The 21,003-nt window shown below is 38.8% G+C and overlaps 2 protein-coding genes across 12 annotated transcripts; one reads left to right on the top strand and one right to left on the bottom strand.

The window, feature by feature from the left end:
- Positions 1 to 812: 812 nt before the first annotated feature.
- Positions 813 to 16,003, bottom strand: LOC144023542 (protein polybromo-1-like). 10 transcript variants are annotated; one of them, XM_077529132.1, is made up of 30 exons: positions 15,886 to 16,003; positions 14,335 to 14,484; positions 14,139 to 14,236; positions 13,918 to 14,065; positions 12,903 to 13,052; positions 12,625 to 12,741; positions 12,479 to 12,547; positions 12,318 to 12,416; positions 12,141 to 12,226; positions 11,979 to 12,064; positions 11,248 to 11,464; positions 10,944 to 11,085; positions 10,065 to 10,159; positions 9,716 to 9,995; positions 9,520 to 9,625; positions 8,022 to 8,661; positions 7,731 to 7,942; positions 6,106 to 6,291; positions 5,881 to 6,038; positions 5,519 to 5,788; positions 5,312 to 5,457; positions 3,715 to 3,872; positions 3,417 to 3,600; positions 3,126 to 3,324; positions 2,823 to 3,021; positions 2,579 to 2,731; positions 2,006 to 2,152; positions 1,675 to 1,727; positions 1,366 to 1,543; positions 813 to 1,278 (listed from the first exon to the last, which is right to left on the bottom strand). In XM_077529132.1, exons 2-30 carry the CDS (start codon positions 14,473 to 14,475, stop codon positions 1,115 to 1,117), a joined length of 4,881 nt encoding a protein of 1,626 aa, XP_077385258.1. In that variant the 5' UTR covers positions 14,476 to 14,484; positions 15,886 to 16,003; the 3' UTR covers positions 813 to 1,114. The 10 variants fall into 10 exon arrangements, with proteins under 10 accessions (XP_077385258.1, XP_077385257.1, XP_077385256.1 ...); XM_077529131.1 differs by having other exon boundaries at positions 5,312 to 5,475; XM_077529130.1 differs by having other exon boundaries at positions 5,312 to 5,475; positions 9,707 to 9,995.
- An 839-nt stretch (positions 16,004 to 16,842) lies between these two features.
- On the top strand, positions 16,843 to 20,987 carry wdr77 (WD repeat domain 77). 2 transcript variants are annotated; one of them, XM_077529790.1, is made up of 11 exons: positions 16,843 to 17,129; positions 17,369 to 17,473; positions 17,869 to 18,054; positions 18,134 to 18,275; positions 18,345 to 18,394; positions 18,530 to 18,600; positions 20,011 to 20,068; positions 20,247 to 20,318; positions 20,398 to 20,506; positions 20,579 to 20,647; positions 20,722 to 20,987. In XM_077529790.1, exons 2-11 carry the CDS (start codon positions 17,389 to 17,391, stop codon positions 20,864 to 20,866), a joined length of 987 nt encoding a protein of 328 aa, XP_077385916.1. In that variant the 5' UTR covers positions 16,843 to 17,129; positions 17,369 to 17,388; the 3' UTR covers positions 20,867 to 20,987. The 2 variants fall into 2 exon arrangements, with proteins under 2 accessions (XP_077385916.1, XP_077385915.1); XM_077529789.1 differs by having other exon boundaries at positions 16,844 to 17,473.
- Positions 20,988 to 21,003: the final 16 nt, after the last annotated feature.

The raw sequence follows: 21,003 nt of genomic DNA on the forward strand, positions 1-21,003 counted from the left end.
TTTTTTTTGTCCCACTCATGAAATTACAAGTAAGACAGCACATGTGTAGTTGTGCTGTTTCCCTGGCTGAGACTAGCTGTAGCTCAGCTGATGTAAAATTATTCCTAAATATTCTAAATATCAAATAGCAGCTTTAGCACCCTTTAACATTTTTCACTTGTTCCCCTCTTGATGACCAACTTACAAATCAAAATATGACAAAAAAAAAAAAACCTATGTTGTTGATATGAGTCAGTAACTGAGTGTTATTTTATGATACATTGTAAATTGTAATTGTAAATACTAACTATTATTCTCATTTTTAGTCAACCTTTTTAAACCTGAGCATAAAAACATCCCACCATATTTGGGATGTTTTGTGTTTGTATTGTAAAAATCCCTTACAGGCTACCATAGCGCATGACAGGCTCATAAACAGATTTTCAGTGATGTTGCTGTCTTCTTAAGCATTTGCAGAACCTGAACCAAACACATTTTAATTTAATTTAGCCAGCTTTCATGCTTTCAGTACTTTCATTATGTTCTTAATCATTATGGCTTTGCCTTCTGTATGAATGGTAGTACATATTTTTTCTTACCACAGATTGCTTCCTTTTTAGCAATTCCTCTTAGGCGAAATGTTTTTTAAGTCGTCCACATTGACATTTTCTTGAGACGTCCTTGTTTCCTGACTTAAACACAATAAACTATCACTGTATGTGATGTCCCAAATTCATCATAAATGAAACAAGGGCATAATTATTTGCACGTATTAGAATATTAAGTAGTCAAATATGAACTTTGAATTGAATTTAAATAAAACTGCAACTTAGTCACAACCTGGCAACATTGTTTTTAATACACTTCAATGAAACAAACATGAAATGAACACAGACAAACTTAAGGCTTTACAATTGTGAAAACAAAAAGGTATTCATCACAGAATGATGGTTTTAATATTGCACTTGGAACAGTACATCTGAAATGTGAAATGAAAAATTACTTTGACAAGCAACCTCTTTTAACATAAACATCTCTTTAAACATAACAACACAAAGAACACTTTTAGCGAGCATAACCCAATCTCTGTTTTACAAGACTGGGAAAAGAGGCTCAGATTAGGATTATGGCCACGCTACAGGTTGTGTGTGTAGCGAATGTTCAGCGTATCTCTTAGCATCAGGTCACGCAGTCGCCAAAGTGCATCGGCCATTGTCTTGTGGGCTCCTTTACTCTTCAGCCAATGGGATGGCAGCCTACTTTCCTGCTCTTTTGTCAGGCGCACATCTTGTTTTTTAACTAAAACACAAAATACACAGTTTATATAGTCATGTTTCCTCTGTAACATAATTCTTCCTGGATTGATGCCAGGACAAAAAGACTGACCTGAAAGCGTTTGGTCCCACTTGCTTACAGTAGATGATTCCGCTGTTAGACCCTCGATGTAGCTGAGGTAAGCATCAGAGTGGAGGAGCCTCTGGGACTTGGCTGGAGGGGACACAAACAACGGGGAGGAGGGCTGTTGATGGGCAGCCTGACCTTGTCCTGGGTATGGTGGTGGAGCCTGTTGGCCAGAACCCATCTCAAATAAATACAATAAAACAATACGTGTGTATTTTTGACCATCTGTGTGAAGACAAGACAGGAGTATGAAGTGAAATCAAATCAATATTACATTCAGAACTTAGCTATTACCTGAGATCCATGAATGCTCCCTACTCCAGTTTCACCCCCAATACCGTTGATGCCTGATATTTACAATGCAAAGACAATGACTCATAAAACAATCAATGTCATCTTGCCAACATTAAAAATCTCAGGAATGCCAATCATTAACATGTGATCCGTAATTGCTAATTTTTCAAGATTGAGGTAAACAAAATGTGTTGTTTTTGAGCAAATGACATCCTGTAATCATCAACTAAAGGTCACAGCCTATTGGTACAGGTAGCCCCTCCAGCAAGTCAGACTGGCAGACGGGAAGCAACTGTGTGGCAGGCGGGGTGGTTTATGACAGCACTCTTACCAAAATACGGCATTCCAGGGAGCCCAGGCATTACGAGCAGAGGATGCTGGGAGTTTAAAGGCCCCCCCGTGAGATGTGGTGGTATGCCAGTCATGCTAACCATTCCGTGCGGCATCATAGCTGACCTACATGCACCCATCATAGCGGCTTAAGAATGAAGAGCAGCAAAACAAAGCAACATGCGTTGGTTAATCATGCATCACTACAAGCATGCTTTACATGTGAATTAATATGCAATCGTGCACTCATAGCTGTACTGTGAGAATGAATGCAAAATAAATGTTACTAAAATGAAGTTAAAAAAAATAAATAAATCACAAACACTACTTTTGAAGCCTCTTTTGCCTATGCCAATGAATGATTTCATCAATTGTTATTGAGCAGGACTGAAGAAAAAAACATATTTTAGGAATCACGTATCTTTGCAGAGGGATGCAAAATGGACCACAGTTTGGCAAAAAGTGGAGCATGGACGTTCACTTTGCAACACAAACATGCTGATGTAATACAACATGCGTATATCAAGCAGGGAAGTTTGTTATTCCAGCCCCTTCTGCAACTCTGAGGGGTTACCTGACACAGGCGTCAAGCTGGTATTTAGCATCCCCATGGGGGTTGGAGCAGGCACCACTCCTATCAGTGCCCCTACTGGGGTACCTGCTCTCGGGGATGTCATGTACTGGCTCCGGTCACGCTCCTGCTGCTCGGCCACTTTAGCTGCTCGCTCTGCAAACCATCAAGTACAAAAAAGGTGACATTTTCTTTGATGCACTTCACCGACCAATGGACACGTTTCGTCATCATGGCCCCTCTTCACCTTCATACTCTGCTTTCCTCGAACCTTCCAGGTTCCTCCACTCTGTGCCGACCAGGCGGCTCAGTTCGCCAAAGGAGTAGTCTGGGTGGCGGGCTTTAATGACGGCGCGCATCTCGCTGCTGAACAGGATGTATCCGCTCATGTTGATCTTCCGCTTTGAGCCCTCCTTCTTGGAAAGACCCTTGAGAGATTTGGCTGACTGTGCATACACAGGAGGGACAAAACAAAACAAAACACACACAACAAGCTAAACAGTTAACTGTTCCTTCTTTGCCGCGTTTAATGAACCCAAACAAACCGGACCTGTGGTGGAGTGTAAGTCATGATATCCATGTCGCCACACATGGACGAATGCATCCGGGGAAGAGAATGATCGAGCTCGCTGTCATCATCCCCAAGCTCCTCCAGTTCCTCATCCGTCATATCAGCAAACTTGGCCTCCAGTTCCTCAATTTTCCTGTCTAACAAAGGTGATGGCTCCTTTTGGGGAACTATAAGCTTCCTGTAGATAAAAAATATAAAGGTCAATAGAAACACATTTTTTACAGTAAACAAATCAAATGTATCCCACAGGTATTCAATCTGCGGTCTTACCTAAAATAGTAGATTTCATCCTCCACCACCTTTCCGGATGACGAAAAGCGCTTCAGTCCTTTGAACCGCTTCATTTGCTTCTCACTTTCAATGTAGCGACTCTCACAGAGCAGGACGTTCTCTTCGGGTACTTCAGTTGGTCGACAAGATAAATACTCTTTGAAGGATGACACCACACACTTCCCTGTGAGGCAAGAAATATGCAAGAAACGCACAATTGTGAAATTAATACATACTTAGATCAATTATAATGACTAAAATAGTGTGGTTGGAGAGGTCCTATAGATGTGAAGGTTACCTATGATGCAGGTCATGGGACAGGCTTCTTCAAGGTTGCTCAGGAAAACTTCCTTCTTGTAGAACATTTTAGTGGGCTCATGCTCCGTTTCTTCTGGATGGATGAAGATCGGACCGAAAAAGTAGCCGACTCCATCTCGCATCCACATTTTCTCAATTCTGTACAATAAAGATTAAACTTCTTGTTGGAGAACAGACAATCTTTTTTGGCCTCCTGACTTCAAGGGTTCATGAAGTATATGGATTCAGATTAGATGAATGAGGTAGAGTAAATTTGAAACTAAGCAGAGTCTATTTGGTTCCACCCTAAACAGAGTAAAATTCACATTTGGTCGGAAGAGAGTACAATATTTAGAGCAAATTTTCCTCAAAGTATTTTTAACCCCTTCGGACCCATAGATGATTGCTGTGGATATGACAATTTGTGTCTAAACCAATGAAAACACATAATTTGTCCACACTTGTGGTTCATGATTGGATCCTAGCTAACCAATCGCAAGTTGATTGGCATGATGTTCATGTTAAAAATGTTACATATAAGCTTGGTAAGTTTACAACACGTTACAGCCACATCCTGGCGTCCACTATGACAAATAAAAACATGACCCCAAAAATATTTTTGTGGCAAAAGGGTCCAAATCAGTAATCAATAAATAAATAAATAAATAACTACATAATAAATAACTTTGCCCACCAGAAAAAAATGTGGGTCTGAAGGGGTTAAAACTACTAGTTTGTTATAAAACAAATAAAACAAAAAAGTTACACAAGGGTTGAAGAATGAATTGATTGACTGTCAATTGATTGGCTGTCTCCCACCCTGAAGTTGTGGGTTTGTTCCTCAACCCTTGAGTGACTTTTTTTTTTTAAACTCTTTTTTTTCCAAGTTTTTATTTTACTTGTTTTAGAGTGGGACCAAATAGACCCTTGATTAGAGACAAATTTACTGTGTGGGGGACTCATATCACGCGACTTGACTCGAGTAAGACTGAGTCGCAAATTTTCAGACTAGCTTGGATAAAACTTGAAACTTGGTACCCATAAGAATTGACTTGACTTCCGCTTCAGCCACATGACTTGCATGTATACATTTAGAAACATCTGCATTTTCAAGGTAGTGCGCCATTTGTTTTGTTTTTCAAATAGTTCTTTTCAGTACAGTTACACTGCACATTTTATAGTGGCCAAGCACGCCGGTGCAACATTCATGTTGTCTACTCAGTAACACAGATAAGTAAACAATAATTGAAAATTGGTTAACATAACAAAAAAAAAAATCTTGGATCTTGATTCTTGAGGAAGCAAAAAAAAAGTGTTTGTTTTTAACTCTATGTAACATAAATGAGCAAAGTTGTATATAATTTGGGTTATGAATTGATTAACCTTAGTACGGTAATTATTTGGTTAGCTTGCAATTTAGTGGGGACTCGACTTGACTTGTTTGATTACAGGCACAGGAACTCGGGACTTGCTTGAAACATGAAGTATAAGACTTGAGACTAACTTATGACTTGCACTTAAGTGGACATGTGTGTTACTCCCGCCTCCAGTTGATGCATCCAAACTTATTGATTTAAAAAAAGATGCATTGACTCCACCTGCCCACTCGGTGGCGCACTAGCCCATGAGAGCCAATGTAGACGCAGTCTCCCACTTTCAGCCACAGGTTGTTGTAGCAGAGCTGTTCATAGTATTGGCAGCCCGCTTCCCCGTTGGTCATCTCCAATGGGACATCTTCCCTCTCCTGCAGATGTAAAATGTTCTGAAGGTGGCATGTGAATTTTATTACAGAAAAAGGGCTTTACCTTGTCTATGCTGCTACATTCTGCCACTTTGATTTCATCTGTAATTTCTATGAGTTTCTCTTCTCTTTCTTCTCTCTCTTCTTTGGGGGCAAATATAGATGCTACGCGTACAACCGGCAGAGGCACTTCTCTCGGGACAAAGCGAACTGAGCTCAAGGGCATGGTCCACAACTTGATCTTCTTGAAGGACTTGGACTTGGCTGAGTAGCGGGACTCGCAGACATGGACGTCCTCCGCCCTGAAGCCTTCTGGGCAAAGTTTGAAGTACTCCTGAAATTCACATAAAAAATGTCAACATGCATCTATACATTACAGTGATTACACAGTTGTTGCTTAGGAGACACACAGAGGAGAGTGGTTACCTTTACAAACATGACCACACATTTTCCAAGAATCTTGCTGATCCGTGCTTTGTTGTAATAGTCGCTCTTAAATACTTCTTTCTCTAAGAACTTTCTCGTAGCGACATGGAATGTCTCATTTGGCCTGTAGAACCAGCAGCCGTAGAGCCATTTCTCACCTGAAATTATTTAATAATGACATTGCTTTTCTTGCCTCAATCATCTTCAGGTTGCAGCGGGACTGACCGGTTTCATCTTGCCACAGGCGTTCGATGTAGATTATGTGAGGCTGGAGGTTCGGCTCGGCAGGCTCCACATAAACGTAGTCTCCGACACAGTACATGCTGTCTTTGAAGCTGCAGTCTTGGCTGTATGTGCGCTGTGCACTCAGCTGCCAGGAACCTCCGACGGATTCCTCTCTTTTTTCAGCTTCTGGAAATTCACAGCATGCTTTCTTAAAAAAAAGCTGCATGTATATGTGGTGATATGCTGGAAAACATTTTAACCAGTGATTCCCAACCACTAGTGTGCTGTGGGAGATCATTGGGTGTGCTATGGTAAATTGTCCAATTTCATCTAATTAGTGTGTTTTTGCGGGGTTTTTTGTTTTTTTACTACAAACAATGTATATTTGTTCATAAAGCTAACTGTCAGCATTCTATGGTAACAGGTAGATCAATGACATGCTCTTCCACTAGAGGGCAGCATGTAGAATTAACCTTGTTGATGTTCATATAATACAGGGGTCAGCAACCTTTACTGACAAAAGAGCCATTTTATAGGCCAAATAAATAACAACAAATTTGTCTGGAGGAGCAAAATATTTGAACATTATGATGAAGGAAACAATGTTAATGTTAGTCTAATGTACTGAGATAATTACACCATAACAGAAAATATGCAGCATCCTGAGATTCATTTTCTTCTACTTTTCGTCTTCCGTTTTTGTATATGTTTTATGTATTTATTGACTTTTTTGTGTGTAATTTGTCATAATTCATTGTTTTGTTTTGTTTTTTACACTTTCTGTCATTTTTGGCAATTTTTTGGACATACTGTGGTCATCTGCCTCTCCTTTTTTTGGGACATTTTATGGCTAATTTTTGAGTTTCTGTCTGTTTTTTTGCTATCAATTTTTTGACATTTTTGGCAACTTTGTGTACATTTTATGGTAATTTTCTATTTTGCGTTTATATTTTAAATTGCTTTTCTGAATTTTGGCAATTCTAAATACATGTTATGGTAATTTTCTGCCTTTCTTCTTTTGTTTTTGGACATTTTACTTTTTTATCTTTTTTTCCTATGTACATTATGTGGTAATTTTCTGCTTTTCCTCTTCCTTTTTGGACATTTTATGGTGACTTTTTGGATGCGTTAATTTTTAATCTACTTTTTGTCTCTTTTTCTGAAAACTTACAAATTTGCACTGACATTTTTTAATATTTTTAAAGCTCTAAATAATTAATTCAATTAATTAAAGAATATATAATCTAAAAATTTGAAATGTGCAAAAAACAAAAAAAAAACTTTTAATTTTTTTTTTTTTTTTTTTTTTTTTTTTTTTAAAAGAGATCCACGGGGAGCCACAGGAGAGGGACTAAAGAGCCACATGTGGCTTCAGAGCCACAGGTTGCAGACCCCTGCTATAATAGAATGATTTGTGTTCAACTAAGCATGCCCAGATTTCACAACTGCATTTGTAAGTTGGGACTAGATCATCATTATTTCAGTGGATGGTATGATTTGTGAAATTTTTGTTTGGCAGTTTGCTGTATGATTTTTCTCATGTAAAATATATGCCTTGGCTCATTAATAAGGTTGGGAAACACCGTCTTAAGACAGTGATTTTAAAAATGCATTAAGTCAAGTACCAATTTTCTCCTCTTCCCTCTTGATTTTGTCTTCCTCAATCTCTTTCGGGAGCTTTTGTTTCTTCTCTTTATCCACATCATTGTGCAGATGTTTAGATGTATAGCTTAGAGCAGGAGACATCAAAATCTCTCCGTTCTTACACAGCTCATCCCGGATCCTGATGAAGAACTGCTGCAGCTCGACGGCATCTTCAAAAATTTCAGAGTCTGTCCTGTAAATGACAAATGATACAAAAATAATCCTCACTGCACCTAATGTGATTTTGTGCAAATTGGGCAAAAACAGCTCACCTATTTAGCTGCCTGGCCTTTTCTAACACTTCAAACATGTGGTCCTGAAATACATCCAGCCTCATATAGTGTCCTCCGTCTACATTCTTTCGGATGATCTCAAAATTTAGAGGGGGCTTCTTTGGGTTGGCAGGGTCGCTGGCGGGGATCTCGGCCAGAGAATCGCTGTAGCAACGGCCCTCGTCATCTTGGTGGCCGAGCACAGAGACAAAGAGGCTGCGGATGAGCTCCTGGATCAGGCGAGGGACATCGGGCACGTAGGCGTCCTCTCCTCCCTCCAAGGCGTGCCTCGTCTCCAGCAGCACCCGGTGCAGCACTAAAGCATCCCGGTAAATCAGCGACTCGGGCTCATTGTACGTGCACGCGTTGTTGAACATGAGCACAAAGTCCTCCACCAGTGCGTCAACGTCCTGATACTTATTGGCTAACATGTGGCTCTTGATCTTCTCCATGTCCACCGGTTTCTTGATAGCTATGTAGTAATCTGGCAGCTCGGCACGGGATGGAAGGCGCAGGAAGATCGTGCTGAGTCGACGGCCTCGCTTGTCGGTGTAATTCTTGACGGACTCATACAACTCATTCAGTTTCTGTTGTAAGGGTGTAAGATACTTGGATTTCTTTACAGTCATGTTTGTCTTTCCTGAAAGAAACAAAATTTGTTAGTAAGAGATGCTTCCACACACGATTTGGTAGCTATAGATGGTTTTGACCTAGTTAACTCATTTGCTCCCAAAAACGTATAAATACGTTCTATTTTAAATGTTTTAAGTGTCCCAAAGACGTATTTATACATTTTATGGGGGTGCTAGAGCATACTGAAGGCTTTGATGCAGCCTCTCAACTGCAGAGAACGGTTGAAGAAATGGTAGTTATTACACAAACGGCCAGCATGTGGCAGCAGAGCAAAGGAGATCAACCAGGGTCATGTTGAAAATAAGCTCATTTGCCCACAGTTCTAAATGGATTTGTGAATAATGATGAAACTTTGCTATATTCTAATGCTAATTGCTGCAACACGAAAACAGATAGAAATATATATTTTTTTCCTGATGAAAGAGACTCCAATGTTTCTTTTGGTAGGCAAGTCAGTCAAAATCCAGTAAAACAGCCGAGAGTGAAGGGTGTTGCTTCAGTCAAAATGGCAGGGAGTGAATTCATTAAATCCAATTTTCAATTTGTGTAAATCAGTGGCGGGATATGCCCGCAACTGTGCCAAGGAGATCATTTGGAGCAGATTAGAACCTTCAACCAATATGTATCTATTATCTATCTATCATATTTCTCTATCTAATATGACATAACCATAGTACTTGGATAAAATATCTGTATATAATACTCACCATAGATGATGACTATTAAATGTAATAATGTGTGCAAATTGGAAAAGAGTTGCTAGTCAAACTCTGCTTGCTTTAACCAACCAATCAGAAGAAAGAAAAATACTGATATACTGTACAAATATGAGAGTGTCAGAATGTAAAAGCTGTGAATAACTTACTTATTTTCATCTTTGAAGACACCGTGTCATCCTCATCTATCACCGGTCCGAGATCCCTGCGTCTGTCTGTCATTATTTTCTCGAGTACATCAGCATCATTGAAGACCTGGCAAGCAAAAACAAACCAAAAAAAAAAATTCAGTGACAAATGACCAACAAAGCAAGTAAAAAATACGTCAATGTTAACCCTCGTAACTTGTGATCCCTCTTCATTGTAGTGTCGAGCATTGCGGAACATCAGCTTCATGTCTTCCGCCATGGCATCTTCAGTGAGGTACTTGTCCGAGCGGATGTTGTGCTCAATGGTCCTCAAGTCCATGGGCTCCAGGATGACCTTGTAGTAATCGGGGTAGTCCTTCTTGGAGGGCTTTACCATAAAGAGGTCACACAGTCGCCTGCCAGTGCCCGCCTCCCGTGCGTCCGTCACAGATGCAAAAAGAGCTTTCATTCGATTTTTCTTAGTATTCTTCTTGTGGCTGTAACAAGGGTAACAAAAGGGTGTCTTAAAATTGAAAATTGCAGACAACGAGAGTGACAGTGAGTACCTTTTTCTCTTTGTGCTACTTGTGTCAGAGGTGGCACAGGACAGCATACTGTCTCCATCGTCATCATCCCTCTGTAAAAGCTCCTTTCGTTTTATCTAGTCAGAATATAATCAATGTACAGTTTACAACTCTCATTTCAACTTAACCCACAAAAAAGGTGAGAATCATGTTTAAAAAATGTTCAGAAAGTAACCACGAAATGTCCAAAAACAAAAGAAGAAATGCAAAATATACCATAAAATGTGTTTAGAATTGCCAAAAGTCAGAAAATTAATGTAAAATAAAAAGGCAAAAAAAAAAAAAAAAAACCATCCCTAAAAATACCATAAAATGTCCACAAAGCTGCCAAAAATGTCAGAAAATTGATCGGAAAAGTCAGACAATTAATTTAAAATAAAGGCAAAAAATATCCCAAAAATATCCATAAATTGTCCACAAAGTTGCCAAAAATGTCAGAAAGTTGATCGCTAAAAAGTTAGAAAATTAATCTAAAATAAAAAGGCAAAAAAATCCCCAAAATTACCATAACATGTCCACAAAGTTTCCAAAAATGACATAAAATTGATCGGCAAAGTCAGACAATTAATTTAAAATAAAGGCAAAAAAAGATCCCAAAAATGACCATAAAATGTCCACAAAGTTGCCAAAAATGTCAAAGTTGATTGCTAAAAAGTCAGAAAATTAATTGAAAATAAAAAGGGGAAAAAAATCCCCGAAATTACCAAAAATGTCCACAAAATTGCCAAAAATGTCAGAAAATTGATAGCAAAAAAAAGGTAGAATCAAATGTCAAAAATTAGCCATAAAATGTCCAAAAAAAGAAGGCAAAAAATGACCACAGTATGTCAAAAATACCAGAAATTTGACACCGAGGCTCACCTGCTGAATATGCTGTAACTTAAGCGCCCGCTTATAGATGGAGGAATGGGGAACATTGTAACGCTTGGCGTTCTCAAACATCAGCGTTAGGTCAGAGTCCATATGCTCAACACTGTCGTACTCGTTGTTCTTCATTTTGTTCCTGTGGGGAATTAAGGGCTCTCACATTTGGGAAGGAGGGTACAGAATTACTGTACTGCAAAGTGAGTGAATGTGATGTCAAAGGGATATACTGTACAGTAAAATAAAGAATGTCATTTATAGCCTTTTTTTAAGTAAAAATTGTCAATAGCTGTTTGCATACTTGATCTGATGGAGGCACAAGGGCTGAGTGATCTGCTGGTAGTAGTCGGGGTAATCCTTCCTAGAGGGCAGTTCCAGGAAAGGTTCTGAAATCAGAAGGCCTTGGCTGTTCCTGGCACCGCGTACAGCTTCATAAAGCTGGAAGATGGGGTTACTCATGTCGATGTTAGTGGTCAAACTCTCCGCCTCAGACTCGCCCTCGTCGTAGTGAACAGACCCTGAGCAATAGGGAGGACAAAAACAGATCATAACAATTATTTACAAATGAGTCAATATTCAAATGGTGTGTTTGTTTAAAAGGGGAAGTCAACCAAAAACAAATTTCTTGACAATAATATGTTCTATGCAGCCCCACTAGTCTAAATGCAGTGCTCTGGTTAATATTGCATTAGTGGAAAATGAGTTAAGCAGCAAAATCCAGCAATATTTATCTATATCACTTGCTGTGAATGAAAAAGGAAAACAACCAATCACAGCTCAGCTTCAGAAATAAGTGAGCTGTAATTGGTCATTACCGCTGAGCAACTGTGAGGTCATCTTCAGTTGACACAAGTGACACAATGGCCGCCCCCTGAGATGGATAAAAACAGCTCGATTTTGCTGCATAACTCATATTCCACAAATGTAATATTAATCAGAATGTCATGTTTAGACTAGTGAGGTCACATATAACATATTACTGTCAAGAAATGATTTTGTTTGACTTCCCCTTTAAATTATGGCAACATGTACCAGAAAGTATCCCGTCCTCGTCACTTTCATACTGCAGAGCCATGCTGATCGCCGAGAAGCGCTCACCCTGAGCATACCTCCTATTCCTGGACATTAAAATAGAACAATAAAATAACTTATTTATTCTCATAATTCACCTCAGTGTATTTTGTTGTTTAGTACCTAATACGAATGCTGGACTTGATTGGGTCTCCGTGTTCAATCTCTGACTTCTTTTGTGCAAAAACCTTTTTAATAGTGTTTGCATCCTGAACACAAATACAATCCAAGAAAAAATAATTTACAAAATGTATCCTTTAAATATCCATGTGCACATTATAGTCTCAGCTATACACTGACCTTGAACACCTGTGATCCAGGCTCATTATAAGTTCTGGCATTTTTGACCAATAAATCGATATCTTTAGCCATGGCAGTAATGCTCCTGTAGTGGCCCATCTTAAACCAAATACATTTATGATCATTAACATCATTGAGGGTTATATTTAATTTTGTAATACCTGAATCTTTTGCGCCACAAGTTTCAGATCTATGGGCTCCTTGATGATTGCATAATAATCTGGATATTGCTAAACAAGACAAAAGAGATTGCACGTCAAAGTAAAGTCATTCGTTCTCACTTGAATGATGGTGAATACTTTTGTACCGCTTTGGAGGGCAGCCTCTGAAAGAGATCGCTGACCAGGCGGCCCGAGGGTTCAGCATACGTCACCACGGCATCAAGTAGATGTTCAAGGACGTCTCTCAAGCAGGTCGGCGCACTCTGTAATTTATGTGAGTAATCAGTTAAGAAAAGGAAATGTTGAAAGCCATTTTTTTTTTTCAATAGATCTGGACCCAAAATATATTATTACATGACATGATCCGAGTCTCCCTCTTAATTGATGCAAACAACTTCCTTCTAATCATTACCATTCGACTCACCTCATCCTCAGTTGACCCGCTGGGTGCGTCTTGTGCATCGTAACTGGTCTCATCGTCCTCGTCATCATCGCCTGGCTGAACAAATTCGTTCTTGGTACGTTGATAAAGGTCCCACAGTTTGCAGGCTGCCCGGAACTCTGCACTGTCTGACTGCTCAAGACAGACAAGTTCATTATAAGATACAGTACCTTGAAGAGTGAAGGACAAAAGTATTGGGAAACTTGGCCATACTGGAATTATTTATTTATTTTTAATTATTTCTTATTTAATAATAATTATTTATTTATTTATTTTTTATTACAAAATCTGCATAATAGTAAATAAAAAAAAAGGAAAAAAAAGATTAATAATACTAATTTTTGACTTGGATAAATTTATACATTTGCACCTTTTTTAAATTTTAAAATAACTAATTTGATTAAATTTGTTTTATCCAAAAGGAACTTGCATAATTATAGTCTTTCAAAACATTTTTATTTGTTTTAATATTTTTAATTTGTTTTTTTACATTTAAACATTTTCTTGTTCTGTACCAAAAATAAATAAATGATCGTCCTACTGTACAGTGCACATGCTGCACTCCAACTTCAAGTTTTTGCCAACATAAACAAATAAATATATTATGTTTGGTCCAAAAGTAACTCACATAAGTTACCTGTTTCTATTTTTTAATTGGTCAATCATATCCTTGTTTTGTACGAAAAAATAAACAATTGTTTTAATAATTGTTATTTCAATTATTGGCAAAATAATTGTGATTATTATTTTTTTTTCCCATAATCGAGCAGCCCTACTGTTGTATGAATGGAAACAAGTGCATATAAAGGTTAATCATATCTTTTGGAAGTGCAATTAATTGTTCTGCCTGTCACGAGACGTCACTGGCATAGATAGCTAAATAAAAATACATTATTTCCCAACACTCATGCTCAGCGGCAGTTGTTGATAATCACTTGTCTAGCCCAACCAGACTGATGAATTCCTCAAGAGGTGCTTCTTTATGGTGAGAGTTTACCTTATAGTATGTTTTGGCATTGTGAAACAGGAGCTGAAAGTCACTGGTGAGCTGTTCGACGTCATCGTATTCCTCCATCTTTAATTTCTGCTGGATCTTCATCATGTCAATCGGCTGAGAAACGACATGGTAATAGTCTGGCTGGTTCCTTGAGATGGAAAAGTGGATGATATGAGGGCCACTGCTGGTTCATTCGAGTAACACCACAAGCTTGCGCTCACCTTCGTTTAGGGGCTCTGATGAACAGCTCGCACAACATCCTGCCTTGGTCATCCTTGTAGTCTCTGACTGTGTTGTACAGTTCATGGCACACAGCAATCTGGAAGACAAGTCAAAACTCACATGAAATTATTACATCAATATCAGCTGTGACGTAATTTTAACGGCAAAAAAACCCCGAGAAAAAGTGACAATTACAGGATCCACAGTTGGAATGTTTGAGGTCCTTCTCCTCTTTCGCCCACTTGAAGACACCAAGGACGAAGGCTGGCTATCATCAAAATCTCCTCCACTCACGCTGCTAGAGGGGGATGCCGCTCTTCTCCTTTTCAAGGCCATGACGAACCCCTAAAGAGGGTAAGTAAAATCACGAGATTTAGACTCTTACAGAGTGATTGGCACATCAGATTCAAACAAATATTTTCGTTCATCTCTAGTGAAGTAATTCCCGACCACAAGGTGTGCTGTGTAAAACTGCACATAGTTGTTCCAAAAATTTATTACGAAAGAACTTTTATTAAATTCATACATCTATGCCAGTGACATGTAAGAGCACGCAGAACAATTAAATCCAGTCCACTAGATGAAAGGCCCAACCAACATGTTTCCACCTGTTGCCATTTACACAACAGAATAAGAGCTTCACGTTCAAGAGAACAAGCACAGAGTTCCCATTAAATAAATCAGAGTAAATTAAGACATTATTATTATTATTTTATTTTTTGGGGTGACCGTTTTCGTGTGGTTGTGTGTCGCTTAGATCAGTGTAAAATAAAGTATATAAAGATAATACTTATTTTGGTAGATATTTCTGGATGAACATAAAATGCACTATAAACTTAGGTGAACTTAATTTGACCTCTAAACTTTTGAATGCATATATCCAACTGTTGCTTGTTTCAGTAGCTTTTTCCTTGCTTAACTCCAAAATTCACAACATGTGTTCAAACCACGAATGGATCAAAACATGTCCTTGTTCAAATAAAATTGGTATTTAAACAGGCCTCTTCATCTTACTGTTCACATTTTGACAGCATGGAACCAAGAAAACACCTGACAACTGATCAAGCGCACCATTGCAAGGCTTCCAAAAGGATGTACTTAAAAGGGAAGTGGCTACAGAGTGTCATCAGCAGGTCAACAGAGACTGGAAGAGTCACTGAAAGGCACAGTGGACGTCCTTGGAAATGCATTGTTCAATCCATGAATCTGACACCTGTTGTAAGGTCAAATCATGGGTTAGCAACATTTACTTTTTCTTCAGACCTACACACATCAGCCTTGAAAGTGTACAATTATGACTTATATTTTACAAATATAGATGTTTGCAGCGTAAATACGCAATTCATGTTCAATACTCAGCGGTTGTTTCTGGCAGCTGTCAGGTGTATTATCATTCTAAGTAATATCGCTGAAGAATTACTGAACGTTCCTCCCCCTGCACGTATGGAGTTTCTTTCCTCCCCCCTCCAGGCCCCGGCACTCCTGCCCATATGGGGTCTGTCTGCACACCTGAGCTGCGATGCCCCTCAAGGCGCGCGCAGGACCGCTAACGTTAGCAAAACACTTAACGGTTAGCCTTCCAAAAATATCAAAACGCCAAAGCCGAGACAAAGGCGCCTACTGTGACAGCCAACGTCACATAGATACCGTGAACTGCACCGAGGACTGCTCTTTTTTTTTTTTTTTTTTTTTTTTTTAAATTAGAACATCATTTGACTCCGACCACTTGACGTGGTTGGCATTTACCTTTCGCGTTAATAGACCCCCAGAATCTTGACCGAGAAGACAGCCAATCACTCATCGATTTAAGATTCGCAGACAGGAGTGTGAAGTTAGCATGAGCGATAACGCTACTTCCGCCACCTTTCATCCGCCTTCAAAACAAAAGCTTTGTCAGGAACTGCACTTTCTTTCAAAAGTACAGTTTCTTCTGTTTTTTAATTCACAGGTTCCACATGTACTCACTGTATGTACTTAATGAGCATAGGTAGCCTACGTGTGTAGAGTCATAATAATAACAACATTAATAATAATGTGAAAGGCGTAACCGATTCAATTCCTTTTATAAAGTAGAAGTTAAAAAAAAAAAAGTCCAAACTACAAGTTAGAAATTAAAAGATACAAATTATTATTTGCACTCAATTTATACACGATACCCTTTTTGATAACTTTGCACAGCAACAAAAAAAAAACTAATTTCTCTGTTTAAAAAAAAAAATAAAAAAAAATAAAAAAAGGATGAGGGGGGGAAGTCATTGGACACAGTTGTTCTTGTCCTGCAAGAGCAAAATAAAAGAACAACAACAACAAATGAATTAGGTAATCACAAGTTCACAATTTAACCTTAGCAAATACACACCTGTATGTTTTTCAGATTAGACGATGAACTTTTGAACTCCGCAAAATGGTAGGGAGGGTTTATGCTGGCACAAATGACTCTTGTAGCTGACAACATCAAATAATTTTCTTAAATAATCCCAATCCAGATCCTCCCTTCTTCTTGTGCACTGATCAAAGCTATGCCATATGGATTTGTGGATGTTCTGGTTGATCACCTGGCTCTAAGAATAACTTGGAGTTTTTTGTTTGGTTTTAAAATATATATTTGTGACACCAGTCCTGGAACATTTCTGACCATCTCCTATAGCAAGCTACCTATCAGGCCTCTCATTTCCTGTTAAATAAAGTGAACTTTACAGGAAACCCACCGTTTACAGGTTTCCTAGATGGTGAAATTCGCCTGTCACTCGTTTTGCATAAAAAAAAAATAAAGCCGGATAGCAAACAGGAATATTATGTTGATTGAGACATCAGAAGAGAAATACACATGTATCCAAAACAGCCAGGAATCTTTTCGGAACGGATAACGTCGATGACGTCTATTAGCTGACTGACATCTAGTATTTGTCCTGAAGATGGCAGTATAGCAACAGCTTCCACAAAAGGGAAAAGAGGAAGTAGTACCACCGAAGAAGAACAAGCAGCCGCGTGTTGGTTCTACTTTCACTCATTTTAGAAAGGACAGCCACTGTTTTCCCCTCGCTATATGTGTAGAAACAGTTCATTTTAGTATGCTATTCGCTGCATGTTCTGGCTAAAAAAAACAACAACTATTACTTCCGATTAAGTCATTTAATTTTTAGCGATTGCATTCATTGCGCACTGATTTTGGTTGTTGAGGATTATCTCATCCCGGTGCAAACTTCACCTGCGATTATTTGAATGAAAGTTGCAGGACTGGAAACTACGATGACAAAGGAGAATCCTTGGAATATACCTCCTAATGCTCCAGCATGCATGGAAAAACATCTGTGTGCGGCGCAGTACAGAGCAGGTACGTAAGGCCCAAGCAAATGTGATGTTTTGTTTTGTTTTTTGTTTTTTTTAAGTGCTCACTATGTATATAAATAGTAATATATCTTAAATGTCTCTGAGCAAAAATACTCATACAGCAGAGAAATGGGCTGAGGCTGCGTCACCACTGTAATTGCTTCAATGATTTTTGGCATTAAAATGTTGCGTTCAGTAACTGAGGCAATACAGTATTCACTTTTTTTCTGTTGCATGCATTTTACCTAAACACAGAACCCAGATTCAAACCCTCTCACATTCTAAAAGCACGTATTAGTCAATTTCATTTAACTGGTCTGGAAATGATTTATTTACTACAAAGGCTAGATATTGTCACCATTAACGTGTTTATTTTCCTTCCACCATCTTTCCTTCCAGATGGCACCTTGCTGCTCGGTTCTTCCAGCCTCACCGGCAGGAGTTGGCAGGGTTCTATATGGCTCTACAGCGACCCCGAGAAGGCCCCAAACGAGGGCTTCTGCAAAGCTGGCGTGCAGACCGAGACCGGAGTAACGGACGTCAAGTGGGTTTTGGAAAAGGGTGTCGTCGTGGCATCGGATTCAGGTAAGAGCAGATCTTCATAACAGGACATTTTCTATTTATTTTTTTAATGAGCTAACCTGTGGTGGTTGGACCGTGACAGGTGCTTTGGAGCTATGGGAGCTGGATGAAGATGAGCGCCTCCTGGTCAACCGCTTCACCAAGCACGAGCATGATCATATTGTCACTTCCGTGAGTCCCGTAGCTGCAGCAAACAGTGCCATCACGGGGAGCATGGACTGCAGGTAAGAAGTTGTCACGTGGATTCAAACTGCAGAACATGAGCTTGTTTGTTTGTTGTCATTTGTCTGCAGCATTAAAGTGTGGGACCTGAGTCAGGAGACAGTTGTCACTTCGTACAACGGTAAGGGTAATGTTGTGTTCACACTCAATTTTCATATTGTATAGTGCATACATGTTCTGAGTTTTAAATCCGACTTTCAAAAATGTCCGCTATTCAAGTACACAACGAATCTTGTTCCCCATTTCCATCCTCCAGTGCACACGCAACCAGTCACTTGCGTTGCCTGCAGTCCTACTGACAATTCTCTTTTCATCTCCTGTGGTCAGGTATGATGCTGTTCATCAATTCTGAGTCATTTTGTTCTCATATCTGCTTATAATCTAAATTAGTGATAGACCGATGTTTTTTTTCAAGGCCGATCTCGATTATTAATAGTTAAGGAAGCCAATAACTGATATTTCAAGCTGATATTCATTTGCAGTAAAAGAGAAAATATTAGTGTCAAAATAAAATTAAAAAAAACCTCTTTTAATTTTAAACGTATAAAGAATTGACAGATTTGTTTACAAATTATAATAAAAATTGCAGGGAGTTTCCAGGGTCACCATCATGTGTTAAGATAATTAAAAACTCAGCAAGTAAATAGTTCACTGAAGTTTTCTACTGTAAATTAGGTTTTCCACAATGTCAACATAATTCCCCCCAGAATTTTTTTTTTAAATATTTTTAAAAATAAAAAGTGAAGGGAGTTCCTAGTAACAGCATATTTTTTTTTTTATAAAGTGGAACTTGAAATAGAACCGTAAATAAAAAGTTCCCTGTATCTCGCTGAGCAACAAATGCATGGGAATGTAGCTCATTTGGGGGTTTTCGTCAAGGTTCGTAAAATGTTTCAAAAGATCTTTGCAGTGAAAAATTGTCTGAATGTTTCAAATGTGTTTACAACAAGTAAAAACTGTGAACATCTTACAAATCCTGATGAAAACCCTAAATTCGCTACGGTCGCAAGTAGGGGTGTTAAAAAAAATCGATTCGGCGATATATCGCGATACTACATCGCGCGATTCTCGAATCGATTCGATAAAAAAAATCGATTTTTTATTTATTTTTAAAAAAAAAAAATTTTAAGAGCTCAGAATTGTTCATTCGGTAGTCTTACCGATTCAACGTCTTATCATCATTGCCTTTTTTTTTTTTTTTTTTTTTTTTGTGTGTGTGAATCGATTTTTAAACCTCCATTTTTAATGGAAAAATATTCAACAAAACGTCTGACTTCGGGTTAGGATTCACACCTTGAGCATGGAAGAATGTTATATGAACGGAACATTAAGCCTTAATATTTTATTTTAATGCTGTTCAAACATGAAACAGATTACAACCTCTATAAGACTGAAATTTCAGATAAATAAATAATACATTTTCATATAAATCTTACACTCTACAAGCTTACTGATTAGTATTTTCTAAATTTGAATGAAAAAAAATCGCAACAATCGACTTATAAATTCGTATCGGGATTAATCGGTTTCGAATCGAATCGTGACCTGTGAATCGTGATACGAATCGAATCGTCAGGTACGAGGCAATTCACACCCCTAGGCGCAAGCATTCACCGCTCAGTGAGATACCAGTTTTATCGGTCTATCCGTAATCCAAAGTTTTTAAAAATGTCCATGTGACGCGTAAAGAGGAACATAGAGCTGTTCCCTAAAGGTGTGTCTTATCTCTCCTCTCAGGATGGCCGTGTGCTTATGTGGGACACACGGAAACCAAATAAACCAGCCACAAGAATAGGTGAGCAACATGTACTAGTTGGTTGCATTTAATATTACAAATAGCGTTCCCATCTAATAATGATACAGGGTTCACTGTATATATGAACAAATTACAAATCATTTTATTGCTTATTGATTTTTTTTTTTTTTTCCCAGGTGACAATGTTCTTAAATTTCTGTTTTTTCCCGCTCATTAGATGTCGAGGCTTCCCACTGCTTGCCCACCACTGTTTCCTGGCATCCTGAGCACAGAAGCACCATCGCTTTTGGTATAAACACCACCTTGTTTAAAAACACAGAATTTTGTAATGTATTTTCCCACCCCAAATCACATCCCGTGCGCCTCAGGCGACGAGCTCGGCAGAGTGACCGTCAAGGATTTCCTAGCGACAGAGCCGGCTCGCGCGGCGAACGTCCACAGCCGCAGAGTGAACGGGCTGGCGTTTTCGACACACAGGTACACGTGAATGCCTGACGTAACCTCTAAACGTTTAATTATTATTCATGATTTATTTTGTTTTCATTGCAGTACATCTTTGCTGGCCTCCATCAGTGACGATTGCTCCCTTGCCGTTTTAAACTCAGAACTGCAGGAAATGTGAGTGTTGACACAGACCAGCTTTTCTGAGATTGTAATATACTGTACCAATTTTTTTATGTTTCCTTTTGTAGATTTAGAGATCGACGCCACCAAGACTTTGTCAAGGGTGTGTGCTGGCTTCACGGAGGCTCGAATGACGTCACCACTGTGGGCTGGGATCACCTTGTACTTCACCACACAGTGGAGCCAACAGGGGGAGCCCCAAACTCCTCTTAGACTCATTTACACTGCAGAAGCTTTATGTTTAGAACTTTAGTGAATTCCATAGTCTTAGCGAGACATCCATTATGTTTGTATAATAAATGATATGAAATAAAAGCTTTTCAGAGTCACTGCACTCAAAGTGCTTCCAT

Source organism: Festucalex cinctus, chromosome 8 (genome assembly GCF_051991245.1).
Source record: "Festucalex cinctus isolate MCC-2025b chromosome 8, RoL_Fcin_1.0, whole genome shotgun sequence".
Taxonomy (NCBI): domain Eukaryota; kingdom Metazoa; phylum Chordata; class Actinopteri; order Syngnathiformes; family Syngnathidae; genus Festucalex; species Festucalex cinctus.